Raw genomic sequence first — 23485 nt, 5'->3', positions numbered from 1 at the left:
TTATCTCAAAATATTATATGTGACAACATATCCAAAAACCAAGTGAAAATTCGAAGTATAGCTATTTTTAGACCAAAAATGACATTTTTACTCATAAAATCATATTTAAATGTCATTATTATAAAATATGAACAATAAAAATCCGAAAAATTAACCAAAATATCCTAAACACTTTAGGACCAGAAATATTAACATGCATGTAATAATTTCGTGATATATCATAATAACACAAATTTTACAAGTTTTATTTTGTTATTCATATAACTCGGAAAAACTTTTAACCAATTTGCATGCAAACAACCGTGGCTCATGATACCGATTGAAGGAAATGTAGATTCATATACATGTTAACATACTCTTATATGTCTAAATAATTTGTCATAAAATTAATTACGGATTTTATGCATGCAAACAATAATATAAATAGAGGAGAAATCATGTCCTTACATAGTAGATTTCGGCTATTAGGGCACAAGAGAGATCACCTTTCTCTTCTTGTTCTTGAGCTTTTCCAATGGAAGAACAAAGATCTAAGTGTAAGATCTCTCCCTATGTATTATACCCAAGGCTCCTCTTAATATAATTAATATTACAAATACTAGTTATAATATTAATCAAAGGTAGAAAATTGAACCAAAAATTTATAAAACACTTATATTATTTCGGTTTTATGAGAGAAGATGAGGAGGATTTTTCTTCTCTCTAGAACTTGATTTTGGATGATAATGTTGGAATGAAAATAATACACTACACTTAGTATATTATTAGGTAAAAATTATAGAAAAACAATGATAGTTTTTCTTCCCCAAAACCGTGTAAGAGGAGAGCTATTGGGGAGCCAATGCATGGAAAAATTGTTCTTCACAAGGAACAATAGGCTTGCATGCCTAGACTTGCTTTTTCATCATTATGTTTTATCAACTAAATAAAACAATTAACTAGCTTAATGCTCCCCAATTTTTCGGCACTTTACATAATATGGATCCCATATTATTTTTGTCAATTGTCAATGTGTCACATGTCATATGTGACATAAATATGTTATGTATTTTTAACATATTAAAAATCAACGTATTAATAAAAATACGTCACATACAAAAATCGACTTAGTAATTTCATAATTACTTGTGCCAAAATATTTTACCATAAATTTCAATCGATTGAATTTATAATAATTCATTCATTTTAATTGTTACATTAAACAATTTATTTCATCCGAGTAATTATACAATTTAATTACTCAGACCATATCTCATTTAATCACATTTCAATTTGATACGTAAATTTTACTTCCAAAATCGTCCGTCAATTTTCAAGTAATTTAATTAACTCGCAACGTTATACGATCAATTAAATAATCAATTAAGAGTGTTGCCCTTTAGGTATGACCTAGGGGGTCAACTGATCACCACCGTCACACGACAGTAATGTCAAACTCTAGTCAGCCAATCATTACCGATATATGTTGACCAGTTGACAGTAACAAAATTACTTCCCAATTGTATTCTTTAAAATGAGATTTAATAATGATATTTAAATCATGTGATCGCATTATTGTAGAGGACACATTTCCCAACAGTTTTATCACTTTATTTATTTCCGCTGCGAGTTGTAATTATTTTATATTAAGTTTTAGTTGGTTAAGTTGTAATAAACATGTAATCATTAAAGTTTTAATTTAAAGTACTTTGATATTGTTGTACTTTGTTATTCACTACCTCGGGAAACCGAGATGGTAACGCTCTCATTTACTTGGGAATGTCTAGCTAAAGGCTCCCGAATAAATGGGGGTGTTACATGTTATGCCAAAATTCTCGTTTGAGATGTCAATATTTTGTAACAAGTTTGTGACATTTTATAAAGAGTAACTGATAGGACAAGTAGGATGAGAGTCGTAAGAATAGAGACGGTCATATGGAAGACCGATTGTTATTTCTATAATTACCGTTAAACATCATAATTTACTTTCTTATAAAAACGATAATTATATTTGCGGTTCATTGTATAAATAGCTATATTTGTTTACGGTTGCTTGCCTTTTTCTTCGTACGTGGTTTTTTTCTGAAAAGTTATTATAATTACTCTTCTAAAAAAGTATATTATCCTATTATTTCATAGGTTAACTCGAAATTCGCAATCTGTATTACATGTACATAAGCAATAAAAGTTATAAGAACAACCAACGTAAGAATGGTTCGATAAAGGATTTTCAATATGAAAACACATTTTCGGAGAATAGTAATGCAAGTAAACATTTAATATAAAAATGTACGCATAAAGGATTGTTGCAAAACGGTAAAACTCGCTATTTTTTCTATTCATATAGTTTACCTACGTGAAGATAATTGTTTAAAATACAAACTCAAACAGACCACATACCTGCCACACACTTAAGTACAGACTCAACCACCAAAAGCACGGTACATAAGCAAGGTACATACAATGGATAAGTTGCTAAACAAACCACTTTTATTGATGACTATATACAAGTATGTACATTAAGACAACATATCATGTAGTGGAAGCGTCTTCTACTCTGCTACCGCCTCTACATGACGAGCAGTAAACCTGAGCTGTTTTTTAGAGCTGCCAAACCGTTTTGCTAACAACTTAATAGTAAACAGTTGACCACGGACACTGTCGACAAAGTCGGTGACCAAAGAAAGGCGTTCCTACGTACACAAAATAGGACATGCAAAGATTATAATTTAAAAAACAATGTTAAAGATTTTATTGCTTTTATTTTGCTTTCCTTTTTAACAAACTAAAGAAAAGAATTAACCTAAGGCGAAAGGCAAGCAATCTCTGTAGCTGTTCGTTTTAAGACCTTTTCCGCAAGTACATCAAACAGAGTGAGCTTTATAGCAGAGCTTTCGTCGTCAAAGCGGATTTGCAAGTTACACCTATACCAAAATAATCTATTTAGAACAATCCTATAGTCAAACAATTCAAAGATAAATCTATACGTAACATAACAAAGTAAATTCCAATAACAACTAACCTATAAACGGAAGTTCCTATATGCGGTGTGGCGGTCTGAGAACACGGGAATTTATCGCCAATCAGAGTTTCTGTTCCACTATTGCATATACTGCAAGATGAGTATACACACCTCTCCGGATTGATAACATGTGTTACATGACCCTTAATCCACACAATCGCACCATCCTGAAACAATTTTTTTAAATTTTTTTTATCATAAATTAAATGATTATGGTAAAATAAAAGTAATATATTTAGTAATACCATAAAATCGAAAATTGCCATACCTCTTGGAATCCGAGTGCAGCAATCGGTAAGACTATCCTACTGTTTTCACCAACAGTTTCATGCAAATGTTCTGCAATTCGAGCTATTTCTTCCCTACATTTGTGAAAATAAGCAAAACAAATATAATAAATAGTAGGTAATTTAAAGTAATCCAAGCAAGGAGATAAATTTGTGTAACAATAGGAATTTTTTTTTTTTTTTTTTAAAAAAGAACAAACCACTGTCTAAGAGCTACTGCTTCTGGGCCATCATAGTCTAATCGAACGGTAGAAAAAAAAGTTGTATTCCACCGGCCTCCTGTATTGGTACAACAATATACAACAAACTGAGATTGATAATCAAAAAAAAATAAAACGTGAAATTTACTTTAAAAAAAAAAAGACTACTAATATCAAATTGTAGAAAATGACGAGACAATTAGGAAAAGTTGTTAAATGAAATGAAAGTTCATTTGTATGGAAATAATATACACGTAAAGACAACCGAAATTATTGTAGAAAATAACAGACAAAAAATAAGGTGAAACATGATAAAGAATAAAAAAGTAATATCAGAACAACAATATAAGACAATAAAAGGAAATTTTAAAATGGATTTCATACCACGAAACTTAGAAGGCGAGACTTGTGTTGCTAGAACAGTAGGTCGGGAAGCAACAATATCTGAAATCGTTTGTGCTTCGTTTGACACAAAGGCCTGCCAAACAGTCAACGTTGTTGGCTTCATGCTGAAATAAGGAAAACATTAACCTTAATTACAAAAATTACAACTACATACATACTTTAAAGTTTTAAATTAAATGATAAAACCTTTGATCAAGAAGATAAATATCACGAGCATCAAACTCCATGTTCCTAGATTTTGGTCGAACTTTTCTTGGTGCAGTCACATGAACAGCAAGGCCTATGATGTCTTTGAAAAAAAAAACCTTTATAAAATAAACAAGTATATTATATAATGGTGTAATAAAGTTTTGAGTCTTATTTTACATATCAATCCTGCCTTGATTTCCTAAGTATTCGATAGAGGAGTCTAGAGGCACAATATACGAATGATTGTCAATGTTTGAGTTACTCAACTCAACAACATTAGTTGTAGCCCTGATGGTCATCTGAAAATTTTGTGTACCTCTTCTGACGTCCTCGCGTACAGGTGCGATGACGGCGTTCGTAATTTCATATACTTTTCCCGGATGAAAGACGTCTGAAAATAACTGAACATTTGCGTCAAAAAGTGTTGCAGGAATCTCCATACCCTAATATAAAAAAAAAAAAAAAAAGTAAGTTGTTGTTGTCATCTTATTTTAAATCATTAGATTTTGTTACATATACATTTGACTAAATAAAATTTTTCTAAATATACAATTGATTAAGTAAATTCCTAACCGTTTTGTCTCGAAATTGTAATTTCTGATACGTAACATCTCCAGAGGCAGACGTTCTCTCCGGGATAAGTGATTCCAGAGCAACAACTATAGTACTGTTTTTGCTAGCCTCTGTTACCTCTGAAAGAGGTTTTCTGCTTACAGTTTCCATTTATATATATTAGGAAAAAAAAAACTATATTAGAAAGAACAAGTGCCTAAAAAGTAAGTGGGACGAGTACAATTTATAAAGAATGCACGAGCACAACAAAACAAACAAGGTTAAATGAAAGCGGTGGATGTTGGCTAAGGCAATTTAATGAGAATAGAAGAAACTCAAACCTATCCTCAATGTTTAATGTTAGAAATCAACGTGGCTTCCATGCATATTACAGCTAGGCGTAATTCTATCTAGAGCCTGTATCCAGACAAACACCTAATATAACAAACGCCTAATATGGCAAAAGCAATAATACCTGAAACTTGGTTTGAAACAAAATTAAAAGCTGAAGAAAGTCAGCGTTAAAGACCAGACACTTTTGATTACGAAAGCAATGACATTCTCATATCGTTATACATATCTACATACACATAAAAGGAGGCTACTGCATCCTTCTAATTTTAAAAAAATAACAAAAATTTAATAATTAAAAGAGAAGACAATTTCAAAAACGCAAGCAATGACCTAAACAAATCTATATATCTTTATAATATAAGGTAGTTTTTGACAAAAAAAACCCATAACAAAATAATGGAAGTAGAACAATCCTATAGTCAAACAACTCAAAAATAAACCTATCCGTAACAATAATAAACTAAAGCAGAAGCTCGGCATTAAAGATACGAAACTTTCGATTACGAAAGTGATGACATTCTCATAGCATTATACATATCCATATACACGCATCCTTCTGATTTAAAGATAAGTAAAAAAATTTGAGAATTAAAAGAGAAAACAATCTGTAAAACGCAAACGCTAACATAAAAAAATTTATACATATCTCTTAAAAATAAAAATAAAAACTGCACAAGCCGCACATATATAGACATATATGATAAGATAGTGCATGATAGCAACTACACGTAGCATATCTACTTCTGAATATCAGCTTACCTATGATGTGTGACAATCACCATGCAAGAAGTAAACAAAAAAAAAAAAACAAGTAACGCAGGAAACAAAAAAACAGCAGTATTTATAAACTACTACCTGCCAGTATTTATGAGATTAGACCTGCCAATGCAACCTGCCAACCTGCCACATGTTTAATTTTATCGGTTATATAGTAATTTAGATGGTAAAACTTTATACAAGGTTAAAACATTTTAAAAAAATGTTCTTTAACTGACGGTAATCGATTTGCTTAAGTAAATAAATCACCTGATTCATTATGTTAATATGATATCATTTTATATGGTGACAAATTTTCATTAAACTGTAAATTACATACGTAGTGAGAAAAGTAGAGATAAATAGAATTAGGAAGGTGGATTGTGGAGTAAAAGAGAGTCTCAATGCAAAATAAGATGATAAAAGAGTAGGAAAAGAAAATAAATTTGTAAAGTGTGCAAGTCTTCCATACACAAGCGTGGTGCTGTTAAAAGTCCGAGCTAGACATCAGAATTTAGTACGGGGTGTATGAAGCAGAGAGTAAATGTGTTCTCATAGATATCCAAACCAATTGAAAGGATACCGAAAGTAAGGTTTAACACTCGTTTGATGAAAGGTTCAAGAATGGGGTCAGATGTACGCAACCATACATTATCGACTATAACATAAATCTAGCATAATAACTCACCTGGAGGTGACTCTTAACACGTGCCAAAGTTAGATCCTTTACATTCATCAACTCAAGAACTGATTTTGGTGTTGCTCCTGTTCAAAATTCATCCAATTAAACATTTAAAAAATGTTCTTTAATCCCTCCAACATTAAACAAAACAACATTCAAAGTTCACTATATATAAGACGGTATTACACAATAATTAACATGTTGAAAATACTAAGAAGAAAAGAAAGGAACATACTTTCACGACCACCAAGAAGTTGAACAGCACGAACAAAATGAGCATGAAGAGTAGAAGTTCATCTCATTCTAGGAGCTCTAATACTCCTTTTAATCATTGATCTTGCTGAACTCCTTTTAAAATCTCTACCATTAATTTGCGGCTGCTGACTATTTAAATAATATTGTTGACGATGATGATCATAATTATTATTATTATTATAATTATAATGCTGATTATAAACAAGTTGATTAACATGATGACCCATATAATCAAACCCTAAACTTAACCTAAGTTCCGGACAGCTATTCTCGCTACCCATATTACTCCAGGCCGACTCGGCCGTTGCGGAACTCCGATCACTAATACTATTATTGTTATTATTATTACTATTGTTATAATAATAATAATGATTATTGGAAGAAATAGTAGGTGGGCTAATGTGAAGTGAAAGATCCATTATTATTAATTTTGAGGAGAGTGGGGAAAAAGGGTGATAATTAGATCATGAGTGGTAAATGATTTTCTACCACTCAGTTCTCCATCACTTTTAACTTCACCCTTGATTCAATTAGAACTCAATTTTACAATCTAAAATGTACCTGATCAATAGTTCATTAAGGTCCAGTTGTAATCTATTTTATATGTGTCCAAGACTCTAACGCCTAACCATTCCAATTCACATCAACCAACAATAATTCATGCAACCAGGAAAAAAACACTAACTCACTATAGTAATCTACCTTGAATATGACACTTCTTTTCCCGGTCATAATAGAATATAAGCTCTGCTCCCGTCAAAAGCTCCAAAAGAAAGCTCAATCATGAAACAAGCTGCAAAACACCACAAGAGAAACATGGCATCACTAACAAATCACGACTCAAATACTATCATATGATTCAAAGAGCCTCGTTATACAAAGAAAATTCAAATTATTGACAAAGACCATGTTCCTCTTCAACCAATGGAGCATGGTCCTTAACACAGGCAAGTTTTCTAAACCAAGGAATAATAAATGAATCAATATAATATCATCATTTTCTCTGTGATTCAGAAAATTGAATCAAAAAAATTTAAAATTTTCATTGATTCATCAAGTTTCACCAAAGATCAAAATTTGAACACTGATCAAGCACAAACAGATACATTGGGTAAATCTTTCAAAAAGTTACAGCACCGAACTTCCAACAGTAAAAGAGCATGTGTAAATCATCCACATAGTACCAAACACAAAAAATAGAGTCAGTTTGCAGGCATCTCGCTTTCACGATTTACTCTATCAATTAAGTATTAGAGATGATTATCCTCAAGAATAATCAGTCAAGCTCAAGCACCTAGCTCGTAGATTACATCGTATCACAAAGTAATTGTTGTAATTTACCCTCGTTTTCACGTCAACAACCTAGCTCATGGATTTAGCTGTTTCACACAATAAAACTTTCACACAATTTGTCTCCAATCAAACAAACAATAAAACATAAAAAAGATGGTAGCAAACTCACCTTAAAATGCATCTTCGAACGCTCAGCTTACTGACCGTCGCAACCGATTCATTATCCGATATTCCGTATAGTTGAAGACTTTCAATCAGCTTTAACTATGTAAATGAAACACAAGAAAAAACAGAGGGAAATGGAATTAGAAAATTAAGTAACTAACAAAATTTATCAACAAAGATAATTAGTTGTAGAAATTGGGCACTAAAGGTGGTTTCGGAGGCAGCAAGCAATCAGAATTTATACGACAATACACGCATCGATATGGATGAAGATAGGAAACGGATAGAAAGATTTAACGATAGGAAAATCAGGGAAAGAAGAGCATGCTTAAGTTTGGAAAGAGAAAAAAGAAGCAACATAAAATTTGTGTCAAACTATCTTAAAAATGTAAGAGAATTATAAATGGACTGATATTGTGTGGTGAACCACAATAAACAATTAGAAATGTATAAACCTCAAGCTACATAGATCATCATGAATACACACGGTCTAGGGTGAGGCACAAATAATGACCTGGTTAGTGGTTTCATCTGGGTCTCTTATCCCAACCCACTTTCTCCCCCACCCCGATTCTGAACAAAAATTCAAACCATGAGATATCTAAGGAGGCTGACGAGCCCTTCAGTTCACAACCTCGACCAACAAAATCCAAATTAAAAGAGGCAAAAGCTTGGGTAAGACCGGCCTACGTGAGTCTCGATCCTCTCCAACTACTTGAGGGTCTAGTACCCCGAATATCAACGGAAAGGGGTCAAGGAGTTGAAATGTGAAATAAATGGTGTAATCCCAAAATCACCGTTTTTCCCCATTGATGTTAGATAAAGCTTTGTCTTATCTTACTGAGGACCGCCTCACCAATAATTCGTTGAAAAATATATCAGCCACAAAGACTGGCAAAACATGCTGCCTGGACGCCAGTCAACCAAAAGAACGTGATAGCAAAATGCATTCACTATGAATAAATGAAATCAAACTGGATTTCATTACCCCTAGAATTTATATGACCACACAGTTTTGTAAGGTGCTTACACAGTGAGGGGTATGAATGGTGGTCTGGAATTCCATGAAACAATTGCGGTTGTTCGCTTTTGCAGCTAGAGATGGAGCCCATGGCCTTGCAAGGTGCACTTTCGGCCTGCACACTTTGGGGAACTCAATGCTACCTACAGCATCAGAAAAGGTAAATAAAAAGTTGATACAAATGACCGTCAACCCTGAAGTTTCCAATAAGCACAAATAGTTGTGTAGATCTTTCTAACATAAGCGTTTTAACCCGTGTTTTATAACATTATATACTCCCTCCGTCTTATTCATTTGTTTACCTTTTTTATTCTTTGCGGGAGTGTAGATACCCGTATCCGTCGATATTGGAATTTATAGAGAACCCGACAAACACCCGATGATGATAGGACACATGTATTTATTAGTTGTCATTGTCACTATTTGGGTTTGTTTTACGATGTAGAATGAGCGTTGTCGACGGAGTATTTTATTAATTTAAATGATATTTAAATTAAATGTTTTTTTAAAGTGAATTCATTTTATTGCTTTATTTTGAATTTCTTTTCTCAAGTTTATTTTATTGAAAATAAAATAAATAATTGATTTGAAAAATCATTTTATGAGTGTATTTGATTTGAAAAATCATTTATTTTAATGTGTTATTTGATTTGAAAAATCGATTTAAAAATCGAAAAGAACTCGTTTTAAACACGTGTTTTAGAGCTCGGTTTTAGCTCGGTTTTTGAGCCCGTTTTCTTTACGAGTTGGCACGAATATCGAGTACACTAACCAACCTAGACCACTACCCATCCAACCCCAGTTCGAACCCCATAACCACGGCCCAAATCATGCCCCAAATCACCCCCAACCAGCCCGCATACACAAAGCAGCCCCCCTGTTTTGCAGCTCAATCCCGAGCCCAAAACCCGCTCCAAATACCACCAAAACCCGTGCCCATTAACCCTAACCCATACCCTAATATCCTACCCATATTACCTTACCTTAACCACCAAGAAAACCCCCCCATACAAACCCTAGAAAACCCCACAAAAGCTGCTGGACAGCAGCTATGCTCAGCCGAGCCCGTCTGCCTCTCCTCCCTTTTACCCTACTTTAACTCCCTATAAATACCCACCCTTCACCATACATTCATTCCTCTAAGTTCTACACACATCCTACCATCACTCACAAGCGTTAAACCCCAGAAACAAACCCTAATTGCCTCTCAAAAACCCTCCACAAAACCGACATCCAAACTGGAACAGTTTGTGTGTCCTCTTCGAAAAACAATTCGTTCCTCCTTCAAACCTCCATCAAAACTCAAGTTTCTTGTTCATAATTAATCATACAACATCCATCTACACATTAGACAAAGATTTACGAGCCAAATTGCCCTTGAGAGTACACGAATTCCCTCGAAAAACAGAGTGTTATACACTCTGTTTTCGCGGCTTTTTCCTGTCTGTCCAGTTCTGTTTGTGCTTGTTTTTCGTGCCAAATAACTCAAAACGAGCAGGGGTTTCTTTAAGATCTCTGTTCTCCTCTCTTTCTAGTTTTCAAAACATCTTTTAAATCGAATTTTCACCGTGAAACGAGAGAGAAATCGCTGTTTGAAAGTTGCTGTCCAGATTTGCAGAAAACGTGTTGTTTGCTTTGTTTCTTCGTCGACGACGGCCTCTCGAGATAAAATCTACCATCGATTACGACCTAAGACGGTGTCAAAGTTACATGTAGGTTGAGGGTGCATCAAATCCTCCTCTTTCTCCCTTTTATTTCGGTTTTTATGTTTGTTTTTTTATAGTTCGTTTTTGTTTGTTTATCGTTTTTGTTTATCGTTTGTTCTTATTAACTATGAAACTAGTTTAGTCCGAGTATGAGTTAAAGTACCACCATTAACACCCGCGTTGACTTGAGATGGGAAAGAAACCGCTACATCAGTCGGTCGTACACCCCCGTCTCATTTACATATCCTCGTGTTCAAGGTAGGGCATTAATAAAACGATTTCTGACTTCGTTCTTCGCTTTTGACCCCTCTCTTCTCTCGTGTGATTCGACCTACCCCTGGACCATTTACATGTTAGTATGACCTCTGATTGTTAACATATAACTCGTTTAGATGATATTAGATCAGTTTAATAACCTAATTAGACAATTTAGGGTACATCGACATAGCTTTTAAAATCAACTGACGATTCTGTAACTTAATTGAATGCATCTCTCTCTTTCACCTAATTTCTCGCTGGTATAAGAGTGCGTGATTAGAACCTTCTTATTAACACTCGATGAGTTAATTTAATTAGCGAACTTGACCTAATTTGACCCCTTAGACCGTGTAGAATACACCTTTGCGCGACATCCTTCCAATCGATCAACGTTGTTTCTAACTCGTTTTCTAACTTGTTTCCTATCCCGTTTCACAATCATCTATCTAACCTAATGAATCTAACCTAAGGATCAGGGTATGCTAGATCGTGTAGGCCGTGTTTGGCCGTGTCCTTGTAGTCCCTTTTCTCGTTGTTTTCTCATCTTTATCTCGTTATTTCGTATCTTGTAATTACTTTGTTTATCGAGTCGTGTTTGGTAGTTTGTTTGTAATTTTCAAGTTAGTTTTCTCTTATCGAGTCAAAACCTCTTTCAAAAACCTTAGTCTTGTTTGGTTAGGTGGTTGTGCCCTAATGCATGTAAGAGCGTAGTAAATCGCATGTTGTTTAAAGCAACATGGCCCGATTTATGCTAATGCATGCTTTGGTGTGTGACCCAATGTCTAATTCGATAAGATTAAGTGAAAGCACGCATTACGAGGAGTGACCCAAGGCCGTGAGTCATGTGAGCCGTGGGCCACCCCTTTTTGCACGTTTCCCTAGGCCGAATTGGCCGTATAATGCGTCTTGTACGGTTTTGTGTATAGTGTTGTATTTTAGATCGAGTTGTATCTTTAATTTCTTGTTGTGTCGGCATGAAATGCCTGGGTTGTAATAGAGTAGATCCCAACGGCTCCCCCATTCCCATCAAGCCTTGTTTGTTTGCTTTACATGTTGTTAGATCAATCAACCCACATGCTAAATTACAACTTTGACAAAGTTAGTTTAGTTGCATCTAAAACGACATAGAAATTGTTGTCACATGTTAGGGTTTTAAAACGATGTTTGCATATCATATATCGTAGTAGCTATGACCTTGTTTGAAATCCGATACTTGACTTAGTAGAGGCCGTTATTGACGGGCGGGGTTAGGTGTCCTTATGGGCTTCCTAACACGTACCCTCACCCCTTACTCAAGATCTATGGTTTGTGGATCCGTCTAAATACCATTGGATTACGAGAGTCATTCAAATCGAGTGATATAGGGTACAAGTCTTTATCTTTAATCACTCGTAGTCGATTGGCTTTATGCTTTTCGATGAAAGGTGTAAAGTTGACTTGAACGGTTCCAAGTTCCCAAAAAACATGGTGGCGACTCTAATTTGTCTTAATTCGATTCGAAGGAACCTCGAGTCGATTATGCCTGGTGTGGATCCCGCGGACGCAGTTCCCAAGGGCCTTGTCCACAGGGAGATATTTTAATCAAAGATAAGCAAATGATTGGAACTGAAATAGTAGTCAACAATGATAACCAACATTTTTTCCTTCATGGATAGTTCTACAGTATGTCGTAGAACCGTCTAAGAAGAAACTTAGGTCTGAGAACTGAATAATTCATCAAAGCTACATTCATTAAAGCTTACCAAGATCATGATCCTTAACCCCAAGCTCTGAGCTGCTACTTGACAGACCAACCCCCTATTCTCTTTTTATATAATGATGTTGTTGCTTCATAGTCATAGCAGTCTCTAGCTAGTACCTAGCTCGATCCACAACTACTAATTTCCTATGTTCCAGTCAAGAGAGTTGCGGATAAAACTGACGGGCTGAAGTGTGTATCCCAACAGCAAATGGGCACTGTTATGGAAAAAATGGAATTTGCAACCATGAAATTCTTTACAAAGGAGTAGCTACTTCCAAAATAGAATCTGCAAACGAAAATTTCTGAAGAAAGGTAGATCTTTGTCTGCTTCTATGATCTAGGTATTTCAAATTTGGTTTAACTGTTCCAAGTTGTAGTTAAGCTTGTAATGATAAACCTTCCCAAATTTCATGGCAGGCATCATTCAGACTTTCATGGAATGAAGGTTTTTAATTGTATTTAATCAATGGTAAACAAATGATTGATACAGAGGGAGTAAAAACCTGTAATTACTACACTAAAGTTACTCTTTTTCATCTGGGCAGTCTTAATTCTTGCTATAATATTGAAATATACTCACTCCATCTCAAACTCTCAATCATTTATTCACAGTTTATCGTATTTTTAATCAGCGGTAAACAAATGATTGGTAAATTAGACGAATTTTAACAACACTTTTTTTAGCAAATTAAGGTGAAAAGATTCCAACTTTACAATCTAAACCTCAAATTATCACCAAAAAAGAAAAAAAAACAATCTAAACCTCAAATAACTGATGTAACACATTAGATCCTCAAATTATTCACTAAACCCATCAATATAAATCCAAAAAATCACTAATTTAACTAAAAAATGTGATCTAAACTTCACATTTTACACCTTTTTGCAATAATTTCCAACAAATTAAGCAAAACAAGAACCAAAATGCACATTAAAAAGCTAAAAACATGAACATAAAATCAACAAAAAGATTAGATTTTTGTTAATTAAAAACAAGCATACCTTGAAAAAGATAAAACTTTCAGGTATTTGTTCCTTGAAAGTTTGAAATCTTACTGAGATATATTGAGCGAGCGACATATCGGTGAAGGAAAGCTGCTGATAACGATGGCGATGAGCACAATGAAAAATAAGGAATTTAGCGGTGAACCAACAGGGATAAACAATAGAAGGTGAATGTGTCAGGCGGTAGAGAAGTAGGAAATAAGAGAAATATAATAATAGAAAGTAGGTGGCATTGACTGTAAATAGATGGAGAGTCAAAGGGAATTGGGTGTGCCAAAATATGAAAACCCCCTATTCTCTTTTTATATAAGATAAGATTATTTTTTTTTCAAAATAAAATTTTTTTTTTTCGAATTTTTTTTTTTCGAAATTTTTTTTTTTTCGAATTTTTTTTTTCGGAATTTTTATTTTCGAAATTTTTTATTTTCGAAAATTTTTTTAAACAATTTTTTTTTTCGTGTAAGCTGTGATATTGTTTAGTATAACGTGTGATATTGTTTAGCATAACTTGTGATATTTTATTACAAAACAATATCAAGAAAATTTTTTTTTCATAATTTTTTTTTTGAAATTTTTTTTTAACAATTTTTTTTCATGAAAACGGTGATATTGTTTAGTATAACGTGTGATATTCTTTAGCATAACATGTGATATTGTATTACAAAACAATATCACGATTTTTTTTTCAAAAAGTTTTTTTTTTCCAGTTGTGATATTGTTTAGTATAACGTATGATACTGTAAGCTGTGATATTATTTAATATAACGTGTGATATTATATCTGATGGGGCATATTCTGCACCCGCTGACCGAGTCAACATATTGAGCAAGGTCAAGGATCAAGAGACAGCAAGTCAACATGTTAGACCGCCTAACCGACGCAGCCTGTCGGCCGGTCACTTGGGTCTCGGCTGGGCAATCAGCCAGCCGGGAGACATATCCGCGTACTCATATCCAAGACCCCTCGGCATGGAGTCAGCCGGCCTGCCATGGGCCCCTCGGCCGAGGGTAAAACAGTCTTTCCACCTGCTAGCTACTTGGCCACTACGTGACAAAAGGTGAAAGTCTATAAATACTCCACTTCTCTCATTGAGAAGGGGATCCACAATCTAACCTAAAACTCACTATTCATCTGGTATAAACTCCCTTATCTCTCTACAATATACTTTGTCAAGTAACACACGACTTAATCCCTTTAAGTTCACTGACTTGAGCGTCGGAGTGAGTACGCTCGGTGCAAAGCCGAGCCCTCAGTTTGTTCATCGTTTCAGGAGAGACCGAAAGGAAGAGTCAAAGCAAGGAAGGACATCCATTCACCAAGCTTACGTGGTAAAACAATACTGCTCTGGAATTACACCCGGAACAATTGGCGCCGTCTGTGGGGATAGATACTAGAAGTTAGTCAAATCCCTTACAAAAAAAAAAACACAAAACCCACCCAACAAACTAAGAAAATGTCAAAGCAACAAGAAATAGTTGTGGATCGACGAAACCGACCGCCAGATGATATCCACAGTGCAGGATTGGACCAGGTCCCCCAAAGCCGAGTAATTCAGCCGGCGTACGGGATGCCAATAATACCAGAAACGCCGCTGCCTACCGACCAAGTCACTATCATGGGACATGTGGTTGATGCAGCTAAACTAAAGCTACTCCTGGACCTAATGGGTAGCACGCCGACTCACACTGTCGCGACGACAAGAGCGGCGGCACCCTCACAGGAGACCAGGGCCCAAAAGTGACTCCGAGAAACTTGAACGGAGTATTGGAGAAAGCTGACCATGTCAAGCATGCAGCCACGGAATGTCAATCGTCACAACAGTTACCAATCTTCTTTGACACGCTACTTGGCAGAATGCCAATCGACGCATCTTCTTCAACACGCTCCTTGTTATCTACTTGCCAAACGCGGCGGTGATCAACCAAGCTTGGCAAAGACGGGCGGGGGCCATCAACGATCCGGACTCTTAACCTTGGACCCGCCAGCCAGCGACATCTTCTTTTCCACATTTGATGTCCATTACACATCCATGTGGAGGGGGATATGGTACGGCCTGAACAGAACCAAGCCGAGGAAGAGGAAGCCGGGAAGAAAATTTCACTTGCGCAGAATACGCTCAACACTCATCGAAGGTCCATACCACGGCATAGACTACGCTGGGGCAAATTGATGGGGCATATTCTCGCACCCGTCGACCGAGTCAACATATTGAGCAAGGTCAAGGATCAAGAGACAAAAAGTCAACATGTTAGACCGCCCTAATCACGCGCGACTCGGCGGTCACTGGGTCTCGGTGGGCAATCACCACCGGGAGACATATCCGCGTGCTCATATCCAAGACCCCTCGACATGGAGTCAGCCGGCCTGCCATGGGCCCCTCGGCCGAGGGTAGAACAGTCTTTCCACCTGCTAGCCACTTGGCCACTACGTGACAAAAGGTGAAAGTCTATAAATACTCCACTTCTCTCATTGAGAAGGGGATCCACAATCTAACCTAAAACTCACTATTCATCTGGTATAAACTCCCTTATCTCTCTACAATATACTTTGTCAAGTAACACACGACTTAATCCCTTTAAGTTCACTGACTTGAGCGTCGGAGTGAGTACGCTCGGTGCAAAGCCGAGCCCTCAGTTTGTTCATCGTTTCAGGAGAGACCGAATGTAACACCCCGGTTTATGAAGGAGCCTTAGGCAAGACATTCCCTAATAAACCGGACTGTTACCAACTCGGTTTCCCGAGGTAGTGAATAACAAATTAAACTCCAAGGCAAATTATATGAATACTTTAACTTAATTATAACAAAACTTCTTTTACATCAAATTACAAGAATTAACATGAATAAAAGTGAAAGTCTTCTAAATAGTGATCTAGCTACTAAGTCTTCCGATCCAGTGCCTCACGCCCATCCAGCTCCCGTCCTATCTCTTAAACCCGTCAAGTCCGCCGCCAATAATTGGGTCGTCACAGGTGTTCACGAATACACAGAGTCAACCACGAGGTTGAGTAGGGAAAACAATGAAACAACAAAATATGATATGTATGATGCATGCTCCTCCGTCACCTCCATCTCCATCTCAACTCACATCTCATAACTCATAACCCGGAACGCCCAGCCATACCGATCCCCGGTAGACTATATATATCGACCGTAGTCGATCTGCCAGCTCGCAGCTGAGGACACCAGGGCAAGTCCTGCAGAACCCGCCTGGGCCTTATCACAACATCACCATCACCACACCACGTCACCACAACATCCTCCATCTCCAATGCATATGAATGCTCAGCAGTAAACAATGCAATACAATATGTATACCAATGAATGAAATCATGTCAGGTACCAAATGTTGTGATAACACACTCAACACGAACCATTCAGTCGACCATATTATAGCGTAATCAACAACCACGAATCAAGTCACGTTCACAACTTGGTCATATGAAACACAAACAAGTCAACACAATTCAATAACACGATAAGAAGTCAAGTGTATTTCCCTACCTCCAAGTGCCAAAAATCCAAGCTCACACAAGCAATCAATTATGAACCTTCACATATCCATCACCTACATAACATAATTATATATAATTACCACCTACTCAATCAAATAATCATGCACATAACCTAGACTCATCATAACTTAGTAGGAATATCCACTTAAAGAACAAACACGATTTTTCCTGATTTTCCAGCACATGACAGACTCGGAATAAAATACATAACTAATTCCAGAAAAATCAAATTGATACAAGGCCAATTGAATTGGAACCCCATGAGTCTTAGCTACAAATTATATCTAACGTGTTTTTCCCAAATTCCATACTTATCAAGGGTTTCCAGACTGATTTCCAAAAACTGACAGAAACCGTCGCATAAAAAGTATTGATTCATAAAACGAGTTTAAAACATTATTTTTCAGAAATTCCAAATCCTATTATCATCTAGACTATACAAAGATTATGTATGAAGAAGCCTCATAACTGAATCGACATAAAAATTAAGGTTTCAAATCATTTTCCACAACCAAATCAGATTCGCGGACTTTTCAGCGACATGTTAATAAATAAATCACGTAGGACAAACCACAAAGAATTTGACTATGATATTTTATATGCATAAACTAGACATCAAATAAACAGGACTCTCTTTTCAAACTTTTCGAAAAAAACGATTTTAAAATAGTATAAACAATGGAATGAAATCGACTTACAAACAGGGAATCGAATTAGGTTGGAATCGATGAGCAATCTTCAATCAAATGCAAGGATCGTGTGTGTGTGTGTGTGTTGGTGTGCGTCGAAGAGAGAGAGGCGGGTGAGATGAGGGTTGTGTAGTGTTAGGGTAAAAATTAGGTTAAGAATTAGGTAAAAACATGATGTTGGGTGTTGGGTTAAACATGTTATTGGGTAAACTCCAATGGGTCGAGGGTAAATGGGTTAGCACACATCTCGAATTCCATGTAAACCCGTCTCAATTAACTTACGAAACAACTCGATCTTACGATACAACGCGAGTCAAGTAAAATAACTTAACGTAATTATCGTCTAAACAATTACCCGACTTAAATAGTAAAATAAAATACGGAGTATTACAGTCTTCCCCCCTTAAAATGAACTTCGTCCCGAAGTTCGCTCATCTATCAAACCTCCAAGCATCACCGTGGGTACCAAAACAGATTTTCTAGTATAAGAACTCAAGAACTAACTTAGGCCCATAAAACAAAATGTTACATTCTACCCTCCTAAAAAAGAAAGTTACGTCCCGGAACTTACTTCATGCAAACATATCACCACGAATCATTCCATCATCCTACTACCGTTGTTCACCTCGACCTATTAGAGCACCATACCAGTAGTTTAACTACACGCTTCTCTTACACATCAACCAACTAACAGAAGTAAGAACACAACATAGAGAACTCATTTGCATGGGTACACCCAACGAAACATCAACTTAATCAAACCACAATCTATAAACAAGTGCAACATAACATTAAGATTTTACAATCCTACCCAACTAAAAACATGGTTACGTCCTCGTAACCTCTTTTCAACTTTCATATACGTATGCAACAAAATCACTGTCCACAACATGTAACAGAAAAGAACACATGATAAGAGACTGCGCCTTAACATTAAAGTCGAAAACAAGGTTTTATTATGGAATTAACTGATTGTCAACAAGTAACACTTATTACTTAGCTCATGCTTAACTTAAAAACACAACATCAAACTAAAAGAACAACAAGAAAGGAGCTAAAGGTTTACACGGTTTCATAACAGATCGATCATGGTGTTACTAGCTCTAACCTAACAGTTCTAGGTCTTGCTTACTCGATTCTCGGTGACTTCTATGTCATTCCCTTCCCGGTTCACCTCTTCCCCAAAGTCCGGTTTGGATGGTTCATCGTACTTTCGGATCGGTACATTAGCATAAAATTCGTATCTCAGTCGCTTTGATATAAAGTCAAAGGTATGCTCGGGCGGGTAATTGGCCCCGCCGCAGTAATTGGGGTCACGGCATAACCTCATGCAATGGGTGGACAACTCTCTCATATAGAAGTGTTTGCTGTCCCTTAGTATGTCAGAGTCAGGGATAGTATCAATAAGGGTATATGCTCTTAATCGAGTATTAGTTAAGTACTCGGGTGCCCATTATGGCCATACTTGTCCATGGCAAAGACAAAGTTTCTCACAAAGCTCATTGAAGTCGATGTATCAAGTGACATGTAACAGTCTCGCGGGTGTACATTGTAGGGATCCATCCTACAGAGTTAAAAGCTAAACAAATTAGGACACAAGGGTGATACCGTAGAAGGTGTTAAGATACAGGATTCATTCACGTGGTTTAAGTGTGCGAAAGTTATATAACAAGTTTTCGAGTAGTCATGTTGTAGTACCGGGTTTTGGTCAACTCAAGATTATCACAGTTCGCATTATCTACTAGAGAACAACAACCTTAGAAAGATCAACCATAAGGATATACATATACCAAAGATATATATTTTAACATTGACCCCACCAAATTCCTCTCTCAAGTCAAAACTATTACTAATTCCGAACAATTGATCCATATGCGCATTCATTCCGCCCTACCACTAACAATCACCAGGAGTATTAAAACATGCTGCACATACGCACTACTTAAACACTTTGAAACCACGAAAAACATAACATGTAATCAAAACCATTTGACTCATCAACTATGCAACACGAATTAGTCAGTTTGCATGATGTAAATTCTGAAAACATATTTCCCAATAAAAGTAACAACATATGATCCATGACAACAACAACATTACTTCCATATAACACATGTGTTTAACATTTTAGCAACCTTATCGTTCAATTGTGTCCAAAGAACGTAGTATAACTCATTTTCAAAAAACAAAAGATATCGCATAATTAGCTTAAACATACACATTTGCCTTCATATACTTTGTAGGACATTATCTATGATAAAAGATTAGCAACTTGAACAACTTCTCCGATTTGCACAATTTGAATAATTAGGCAACTCGTAGGCTCAACTAATTGTATCTATAACGACTATCATTTAAACCAACGCATATCATGTGAATCATAAAAGGGTTATCCCATCATAATTGGCCAACATAGCTGACGTAAGAAAATTTCCGTCAAAATAATCACCTTAGCATTTCGTGACAATACAACTATGAACATATCCAATAAGGAACAACGACACTATTTTATTATCATAACATAAGTTTAGGTTCAATCGAATAAATTAATGCAATGAAAGTAATAAGTATAACTATAGGCACACAGACTCACATAAAAGACATTAGAACCCAGATGACATCGTACATGTGAACATTTAGACATACTCATTACTACCATCCATGTGTAAACATTTAAACATAATTATTATAAATATTCACGCGAGTATATTAGAACAGTCAAGTTAACATTTAACGCCACCAACTTTACCAAGATATGACAATATAGTTTTATATTTATATATATCCGACCACTATACAAGTATGATGAACACACCAGAGATATTACAACATGCCAAACATATATAAAATATGCAACAACTGGACTCGTATAAAATATTTCACCCTCGATTAAGGATCAGATTAAGCTATTCAATTTCACTCATACTATCATGCCAACAATGTTATAAACTAAACTTTAATTTTTTTATCACTTGTTAAGATACATAACCAATAAATATGTGTGCTACTATCATCATATAAGGACACTATAATTTCACATTAATAAGGCTCATGAAATAATCGAACAACTGTATGAAAACTCAACATAGAATTCACATTTTAAAAGTTATGATTCACGTGGTAACTTCCAAAAATCACGAATAAATAACCGTTCAACGAAAACTTGAGTTATATTACATTTTTATAACATACAGAGAGTTAATAATTCGTGAGAAAAAGAATGAGGTCCAAAGCTCAAGAATTCAATTTTTAAAGGATTTTACAACTCAGTTGGTCCAAACAAGTATGTGACAGCAATTGGTCCGAAACTTGGGTCAGTTTGTAAAACTTACCATTTAATATAGAGATATCAAGAATTTTCGTGGCTTATCAATTTGAAAACATATGCGAATCTTCTGATCGATGGAGTTGGAATTATACAAAAATTATTAATACAATTTAAATGAGGATTTTTACAAAATCGTTGGTCAAAACATCACTGCACAGGAACTTCCTGACCACAGCCCACTAAAATATTTATTACTCCTAATCCGTATATCCTATAAGCATGAAAACAACGCCAAATGAACACTAACTCACGAGACTATCCCTCAGAAAATTTTCATCCATAGGCGACAAACAAAAAACAAATGGCAGTAAGATCAATTAGAGAGTAAAATCAAACAAAACGTGTTTCAGCACTAGGTCATTCATTTACTATGTTCCAAGCTCTTACAACCACACTATCGATACTAACCCATCCTAACTTAAATCTCACACTTTGTACTTACGTAAACATCTATCCCGTAGCATCCCTAAGCATCTCGATATACTCCTTACATCTAAATCACGATTGCTATGACTAGAAACATGCAATTCAATAGTGTTTCTCATTACTATCACAATACTATACTAGCATGGCTTCGGGATCACATAACCGCATATCACGAGACATAATAACACTATCAACACGTCATTCGACATCCATCCAGATAAATATCATCAATTCGCAATTATTTTCACGCTCACGATTACCACAATCCAACAATTATCAACCTGAACACGAAATTTTTAATTCTCATCTCCACAACATCACATGATCACGCCATCATTCATACAAAATACTTACCGTAACGTTGTCCTGCAGCATGGTTAGAATATATGGGTCTCAAGGTGTACATCCACTCGATTATATCCAAGGTTTTCCTTCTAACTACCCCATTCACTCAATTTCTCTCGGGTTACCTGGTTCAAAACTGAGAGGGCAAAAGAGCACGCATTAAGGGCGCCTTCTTAACCGCACTGTGAGCTCCTAGCAGTTTATTCCCAGGGGTTCATTTTATTTAGACACATCCTACGTTCATTAGGTTCATTGGTTTAGGCCTGAGGATCGTTCGCTCTGATACCACTTTGTAACACCCCGGTTTATGAAGGAGCCTTAGGCAAGACATTCCCTAATAAACCGGACTGTTACCAACTCGGTTTCCCGAGGTAGTGAATAACAAATTAAACTCCAAAGCAAATTATATGAATACTTTAACTTAATTATAACAAAACTTCTTTTACATCAAATTACAAGAATTAACATGAATAAAAGTGAAAGTCTTCTAAATAGTGATCTAGCTACTAAGTCTTCCGATCCAAAGCCTCACGCCCATCCAAACTCCCGTCCTATCTCTTAAACCTGTCAAGTCTGCTCGCCAATAATTGGGTCGTCACAGGTGTTCACGAATACACAGAGTCAACCACGAGGTTGAGTAGGGAAAACAATGAAACAACAAAATATGATATGTATGATGCATGCTCCTCCGTCACCTCCATCTCCATCTCAACTCACATCTCATAACTCATAACCCGAACGCCCACCATACCGATCCCCTTAGACTATATATATCGACCGTAGTCGATCCGCCCACTACAGTTGAGGACACCAGGGCAAGTCCTGCAGAACCCGCCTGGGCCTTATCACAACATCACCATCACCACACCACGTCACCACAACATCCTCCATCTCCAATGCATATGAATGCTCGTGATAAACAATGCAATACAATATGTATACCAATGAATGAAATCATGTCAGGTACCAAATGTTGTGATAACACACTCAACACGAACCATTCAGTCGACCATATTATAGCGTAATCAACAACCACGAATCAAGTCACGTTCACAACTTGGTCATATGAAACACAAACAAGTCAACACAATTCAATAACACGATAAGAAGTCAAGTGTATTTCCCTACCTCCAAGTGCCAAAAATCCAAGCTCACACAAGCAATCAATTATGAACCTTCACATATCCATCACCTACATAACATAATTATATATAATTACCACCTACTCAATCAAATAATCATGCACATAACCTAGACTCATCATAACTTAGTAGGAATATCCACTTAAAGAACAAACACGATTTTTCCTGATTT

At 36.0% G+C, this 23485-nt stretch overlaps 1 protein-coding gene across 1 annotated transcript; it reads right to left on the bottom strand.

The window, feature by feature from the left end:
* Positions 1 to 2285: 2285 nt before the first annotated feature.
* LOC141627348 (replication protein A 70 kDa DNA-binding subunit B-like) lies at positions 2286 to 13539 on the bottom strand. The gene is made up of 15 exons (XM_074440663.1): positions 12867 to 13539; positions 9170 to 9303; positions 8144 to 8238; positions 7384 to 7474; positions 6433 to 6509; positions 5844 to 5888; positions 4656 to 4788; positions 4399 to 4525; positions 4080 to 4182; positions 3873 to 3997; positions 3489 to 3567; positions 3270 to 3363; positions 3002 to 3168; positions 2783 to 2903; positions 2286 to 2672 (listed from the first exon to the last, which is right to left on the bottom strand). The coding sequence occupies exons 8-14, from the start codon at positions 4520 to 4522 to the stop codon at positions 2783 to 2785; spliced, it is 813 nt and encodes a 270-aa protein (XP_074296764.1). The 5' UTR covers positions 4523 to 4525; positions 4656 to 4788; positions 5844 to 5888; positions 6433 to 6509; positions 7384 to 7474; positions 8144 to 8238; positions 9170 to 9303; positions 12867 to 13539; the 3' UTR covers positions 2286 to 2672.
* Positions 13540 to 23485: the final 9946 nt, after the last annotated feature.

This window comes from Silene latifolia, chromosome Y, assembly GCF_048544455.1.
Source record: "Silene latifolia isolate original U9 population chromosome Y, ASM4854445v1, whole genome shotgun sequence".
Lineage (NCBI taxonomy): Eukaryota > Viridiplantae > Streptophyta > Magnoliopsida > Caryophyllales > Caryophyllaceae > Silene > Silene latifolia.
Note: the sequence above shows the minus strand (reverse complement) of the source record. Positions and strands in the feature narration are given on the sequence as shown.

Excerpts from the sequence above, each read along its gene's own strand:
- LOC141627348 (XM_074440663.1), bottom strand. The coding sequence starts at position 4,522 with ATGGAGATTCCTGCAACACTTTTTGACGCAAATGTTCAGTTATTTTCA. Across the intron at positions 4,183-4,398 it reads ACGCGAGGACGTCAGAAGAG|ACATCATAGGCCTTGCTGTT; the intron begins GTACACAAAATT and ends TTTTTTTCAAAG. Across the intron at positions 3,998-4,079 it reads ATTTATCTTCTTGATCAAAG|CATGAAGCCAACAACGTTGA; the intron begins GTTTTATCATTT and ends TCCTTATTTCAG.